This window comes from Octodon degus, unplaced genomic scaffold, assembly GCF_000260255.1.
Source record: "Octodon degus isolate 3935 unplaced genomic scaffold, OctDeg1.0 scaffold00127, whole genome shotgun sequence".
In the NCBI taxonomy this organism is placed as follows: domain Eukaryota; kingdom Metazoa; phylum Chordata; class Mammalia; order Rodentia; family Octodontidae; genus Octodon; species Octodon degus.
The window spans coordinates 4519088-4525935 of record NW_004524703.1 but is presented as its reverse complement, the minus strand read 5'-3'; the positions used below and the strand labels follow the sequence as shown (position 1 = coordinate 4525935).

The 6848-nt window shown below is 44.8% G+C and overlaps 1 protein-coding gene across 1 annotated transcript; it reads right to left on the bottom strand.

Annotated features, from left to right (window-relative positions):
* Window positions 1–2055: 2055 nt before the first annotated feature.
* Window positions 2056–6843, bottom strand: Irf2bp2 (interferon regulatory factor 2 binding protein 2; the record flags this gene model as incomplete). Its single annotated transcript, XM_023700859.1, has 2 exons — window positions 2056–5625; window positions 6201–6843. Coding segments are annotated over 2 exons (1359 nt in total), but the record flags the coding sequence as incomplete, so codon positions are not given.
* Between the last annotated feature and the right edge of the window lie 5 nt (window positions 6844–6848).

Genomic DNA, 6848 nt, shown 5'->3' with positions numbered 1-6848 from the left:
GAGTCTAATGATTTGCATATGGTCCAGCTACTTTTTAGAACACCTTTTCTGCTGGTTGCATGTATCATTTTATGTGCTCAGTGCTATCCCGCAAGCACACAGTATTCTGTGACTAAAAAGCAGTGCAAATACAAGTTCCATATTCTGTACTCTTTTTAAAAAATGAACTATACTTGGAAAGCTGCTGTGAATCAAGCCTTTCAGGTTAAATTATACTGACATGGGGAGAGAGCAGGTGCCAACTAATGGAATGAAACAGTTAACCATTAGATTAGTAAAGTTTCTTTTTCCTTGTGTTGGTGATCAAACCCAAAGCTCCTCACATGCTAGGCACATGTTCTACTACTGACGTACAACACTAGCCCCATATGTTAATTAAACAGGGGCAGTGTGAAAATCCCTAATTATGAACTTATCTGGGGCTTATAGAGAAATCCGTGGTAATGCATAAGGCCAGCTATTTCTCCATCTTCCAGCCTCTTAATTTACAAATTGTTTCAAGTTTTGCACCTTTCACATTACAGGGTAGGGTTCTGGGACACTGAGGGAAGAGGCAAGGTGTCCACAGAGCAGAAAGGGCTGTCGCCCACTGGTAACCTGTAGACCACACCCACAACCTCGCCAACATAATGGCACTTACAGAGTTAAACCCGTCTCCCACCCAGGTCTAGAAGGCCTCAAGGTGAAGTGGGTGAGTGTGCTCCATTCACTGGCACATCTCACTTTGGTCTGTGACCAAGGAAAGGCGTGTCTCACACACTGTTCCTGTGAACAAAAGGCAAGCAAATGAGGGTGACTCAGGGTTTCTGGTGGCCTACACACAACTGAACATTTTTCTGAATGCTTCCACATACACACTTAGGAATCAGGAAGACAAACATTTTGCTCTTCACTAAACTGAGTAAAACTATAAATCATGTGAAGCCACTCAGTAAGAAAGGACTTAAAGTTTAGGAACTTTTAAAAAAGGTTCCAGATTTTCCTTTTAGCTTTTCCCTCCCTTTGGGAATAAACAAAGACATTTGCTATATCAGGAATCTGGTTTGTTTTTAACTGAAAACTGAATGTAACCATTAAAGTTTATCTTTGGGAGCTGTTTTCTGCAATTTTAAAAATGACTTCTGTGAGGTACACTACAAATAAAGTTAAGCATATTTGGAGAACAAAAACTAATTTAGCCAATTTTTAACTTATTAATTGAATGTTGTGTAATTTACAACTTGTTAACATAAGTTTCTTACAAGGTACAGTAAGTGGGCTAACAATGAAAAAACAATTACTAATATATATAGTGATCCAGGCCCCCCCTAGTTACTGGACCACCACAAAAGAAAATTTGACCACATATTCATTGTTGCTGTTTAAAACATGTACACTAAGCCTTAAACTCCAGTCTCACAGCTTTCTTTAACAGAGAAGTCTAACAAGCCATTGATCAATAGAGTAAAAACTACAACATTCAAAGAAATTTACTGTGTGATAGTAGACAGCAGTTTTCAAATGCATCTCAGTGCTTTCTACTTTTATGTTTATAAATTTAAGTTTCAGGAAGTCAACAAAGCTCACTTATAACTTTAGCTCTTACCTCCCAAGTATAACACCCACTTCACCCCCACCAATTTTCCTCTGGTCTTAGGTGAATATCCTAGGGCCCAAGGTGGCTGTTTTAATCTAAACCTTTCTGGAGAGCAGCAGCTCCAGGTCCTGATGGTCAGTGTTGAATGTTTTCAATGTGGTCACTATCTTCTTCCAATCCACTACCTCAGAACAGGCTAGCTCTACTCTTTGCTGCAAATAAACAAGTACTTTTCAGCTGCACTCCAATCAACTCCTTTCTTATCTGTGTCCTCTATCCAGTTGCCCTTACCACAGGACCTAACATTTCTTTTTTCAACCATCAGTGTCTTTTTGTTCTGCTATCTTTTATCTCCTGTTACTCTGCAGTTCTGGTCAAACCCCAGCCCCAAATCCACACATCCCTTAGTCACACTGTCAACAGTAACACAAAACCATCCTAAGCTTATTTTAAAAAATTAAAAAAGGCCTCAGAAAATGTTCAGTGCTCCCAATTTTATTTTTTATTTAATGCTAAAAGTTAAAAGAAAAAAAGGTACTGTAAATCTGACAAATGACAGAATGTAGGTGATATTTCCATAGCGTGATTTTTAAAATATAATGTTGATATCTGAGATTACACTTACTTCAGTTGACATGAATTTCATCATATATAGAAAAAGTATCACCTTCAACTTAAAAAAAAAAGTAAAGGTTAAAAGGTGGCACACTTTTAAAATACGTGGTGGCCAAGGAAAGGTATATAGTAAAAGTTGTAAACCATGTGTATGTTCTCATAACTTTAAATGTGAGGCCACAGGAAAGACAGTACATCTGTTAAATTCTATAAATTGTTAAAGCAAAAAGGGGAAAGCTTCGACACCCCAGCCCCTAATATTCTGAGTATTAAAAGCACAGCTGAAACATTAGGATCTGAAATCTGATACTGCCCATGTACAGTAAGTAGCTTTCTGACATTTCTCTCCAGCTGTGGAGAATTCCTGAACTGTCATCAGCTCCAACAAAGGATCAAACCCATAACCCAAAGTTAATTTTTTAACTTAAGAGAATGCCAGAGAAACAACCCAGGCTCACACTCTCCTTCCAGCTATAGGCCTTTTCCAAAGGCCACCCAAGGGCCAGTTAAACTCATGCAGACCTAGTATTTTAATAGCAGGACCCTTCATACGCAGCCCTTTGAAGCTGTTCAAATTCTCCCCTCTTCACCAGCACAGAGAAACCACAGGTTGTCTTTTCCACAGCTGGATAACCTCTCCACTACAGCAGGAGGGGTCTTTATTCATCTTTTTGGAGAGTGAATCTGTGTTAAGACTGTAAAGCCTACAGATAGCCACCACAAATTAGGTCAAATGACTGATCAAGTTATAATATCAGTGAGGTCAAATTCCAGTTTATGATAAAGTGCCTAGAAACACATTTATACAACACATCATAATAGCTGAATTCTTCACAAATATTTTTATGGGCATATAAAACTGACCGTTTTTGCATGTGTACGTTCACACAAGAGACCAGTCTGATCTGAGTCATACATACTCCAATTAAAAAAAAAGTGTAACAACAAACTGGTTAATCATGCAAGTCTGTTTGCAATAGAACAATGACGGGTAACATGAAATTTGCACAGCACTGGTAATAGGTGCATTCATTTGAAACACTACAAAAATACTGTATTTGGTGCAGTATCTGATTTTCAAGTGTTAGTAACTTGACCACTAAAAACATTTTGAGCAATTTTTTTTTAAAAAGACAAACATATAACTAAAAGAAGAACCCAAAGTTGGTAGTAATCTGTATTTTTCAAATGAAAATGAAAGCTAGGCTGTGAACACACACATTGCAATAGATCTAGAAGCCATGATTCAGCCTAATTACAAGGCCAAATTACAAACACCTGAACATAAGATTTAAGTGTTCCTGTCAATGTTAAATAATAACAGCACAAAAGAAAAACCAGTATCACTGCAACAACTATTTCTAACAACTGATGATTTAATGGTTAAAAAAATCGTTTTACTGATGCAAATAGAGATTACAAGAAATTAGTTTACAAAAGGTTTCTAAAAATAGTTTTAGGTGGGGCCTGCCTATTATGTAAAACACTTAATTTAAAAAAAAATTTCACTAATCATTTTTTTTTTCAGAACAATATTATTTACTTGGTATTTCAAACACATGTAAGAAGGAAATTACAGGTTTCCTCCACCCACACTTGGGCTGTCACTGATACGCTGCTACAGGCAGCTCTGGCATCACCCGCAGCTGTTACTGTCATTGTACCATACTGTATTTAGCACTCACTGAAACAGGGTGTAGGTGATAGTATCAACAGCAATAGCACTACAGGTAAATGATAAAAACAAAACACAACACAAAACAGAAACAAAACCAGTCCCACAATCTCCAAGTTCACCTAGACTGCAACTTTTCTTGCCATTCCTTCAGAGGAAACGACAGCAACAACAAACAGGTCTGGGGTGTTCTGAGAGATGAAGGGGCGCTGCGGAGCCAGGCTCCGCTCCAAAATGGCAGTGCCATCTTGTACACATCACCACCCCTCGAAACCGCCTCCATTGCTGGAATTGTGTATTATGTAACCAACTAGCATGCAGCATCATAATCTTACAACTGATCACGTGCAAAAGTGAACAGCAGTCAACTGTCTTAAAAAAAGAAAAAAAAAAAGACCCTCTCCCCCCAAAAAACATACAATCCAGAAAAATCTCTCAGCAGCACCTCTCAGTCCGTACCCCAAGAACTGAACTTTAAGAACAAAATAGAGAGATTCCGAACATATTTCCCTAGTCCTCGAGAGACATATTTTGGGGTAAACTTGGTGATATTTCCCACTTGATAATTAGCACCCCTTTCCTTTCTTTCTCCACCAACTGGCTGGCCTCTAGCCTCAGAAAAGGGCCAGCAATAAGGAATAACAGACAGTAAGGCAATCTTACAATGTCAGAAAATGTATTTGGCTTTTTTTTCTTTTTAAAATAAGTGCATACAAATACAGCTAGAAGCATTTCTGATTCGCCAAGTGCTCTAAAAAAGCAGCCAAGTCACAGCCTACATAGAACGGTAACTGTCACCAGGATAATAAAGCACAAAGATATGCTAATAACGTTAACAAAAGAAGAAAATGCCTTTATAAGTACATACCTTTTGTCGTCAAAAAATATAGAAACACAATGTATTCAAAAAAAATCAAAATTATACAGCCATGTTTATGAAGTCTACATTTCCCTTGTCTTGGATATATATATATGGAGATATATATACAATTCAAGCAGTTTTAGATAAGGGTAATCATTGGATTTTTCTGAAACTGGAAAAGTCACGAGTCTCTTTCCTTTTTCACTTTCACATCTCCAGCAAGGATGGTTGCAATCTCCCCCTGCATAAAGGCCCAGGGGACATTGGAGCCCACCAGAGGGCATTTCTCCCCACTGGGACAATAGACCTCTCCACTAGCTCCCTGCTGTTTGATGCTTTGTCTGGAGCAAGGGAAGCAGAACTTGTGCGAAGGGACGGAGGGGCACTGCACAAAGTGGGTGTCCTCCAGCCGCTCATGACACAGGGTGCAGCACAGGGGGGCGCTGGTGGCCAGGGAGGAGTCCGGGAGGCTGGCTGGGTGCACGGGCTCCAGTCCTCCAGTGCTGCCGGCGCCCTGGCCCCCCACCTCTCTGGGGCCTAGCCTTCTTTGGTTCATAGAGGACGGAGAGGGCGGACTGCTGCTATTCCTCCTGGTGGTGGAGTGAACCTGGTTGGCATCTTTCGAAGCATGACTGCCCCCCGCATTGTCTGCCACTAAGATCAGGGCTGCCATAGGGGACTGGCCATTCTGGGCCGCTTCTGGCGGTGTGGTCCGGTTGGAATGAGGTGAGGCAGTGGGTGGTGGCGGAGACACAAAAGAAGACGTAGGAGTCATGGGGATCTTAAGCCCTTCTGTGGAGGTGGACAGCCATGGTTGGGCCTCTCCATTAATCTTGGGGGGCCCAACTTCACCCTCTGGTTCTGGAGAAGGTTTCCTTTTCCTTGCTGTTCTTGCAACTGGAAAAAAAAAGGAAGGAAAAAAAGGAGGGGGGGAATAAACTAAGGCTCAGTGAAAGGCACCTCTTACTAATGTGAATCGAAACTTATTAATGTCTACTCTCCAAAAATACACAGGACTGCACCCCAAGTTCGACATGCACTTCCAAACACACTTTAAGGCTCTGGGGCCAAGTGCCAATTTAAAAGGAAAGTAGGTCTCAGAAAACAGGCCTCTGCTTTTGGACAGGCATGCCTGTAACCTGGCCTGAGCTGCAAGCATGTGACTTGCTACCGTCACGGACAGGTTAAAAGGTGACTGGTGCCCTCGTGCTCCCATCCAAGAATGTGCTGGGAAAGGAAAGCCCCGTGTCAGGGCCTCTCAGCCTCGCTCTGACTCATTCCTGTTGTGCTGCTTCAGCACTGTAACACGTTGCCACCAAGCCCGGGTTCCGCCTGGCCTGAGGCGCATCAGGAAGTGGGGCGTCTGTCGGTTCTGGGCAGGCAAGGGCAGAACCACCCCTGAGCACCTCGCACCCCTCTCCTCATCCCTCGATCGACCCCTCCCCCCTCACTCGCTCCACAGCCGCCCCTACCTGCTTTAGACCCGTTGGCCCCGCTGGCCTCGAAACCCAACAACCTGCCTGCAGTCAGGGCCGGCTCCTTCTTGAACTTGCTCTCGAAGGGCCCCGAGTGGCCGTGCTGGTGCAAGGCCAGCAGCGTGTCGCGCACTGTCTTGGGCCTGTTGACCCAGTCCTGCTCCGCGGGCCCGCCGCGCCCTTTGCCCGCGGCCTCGGCGCCCAGCTCTGCAGCCCCGGCCGCGCTCGCCAGGCCATCGGCCGGGCCCCGGTGTGCGGCTGAAGGCTGCGGCTTCTCTTTGGCCGCGTCGCGGGACTCATGCTCGGCGGACGCGGTGCCACACACTGAGGCCGGCCGCTTGTGAGCACCCAGATCGGCGGCTGGCGGCGCAGCGGCCAGCGCGGCGGCGCGGGCGCCGAGCCCGAGCGCGGCTGGCAGCGGCGCGGCCGAGCCGTTCACGAGCGGCACAAGGGTGGGCGGCACTGCGTGGGCGCGGCGCGCGGTGGGGCTCTGCCGGTTCAGCTCGGGCGGCTCCTCCAGCTTGGAGAAGCCGTTGGGTACCAGGATCCCGTTGGCGGGTGCGCGGCCCGCGAGGTCGGCGCCCAGGCGCGGGAAGCGCTCCAGGGCCTGCGGCGCGCGCGGGGAGGCCTCGGGCGCAGGCGGCG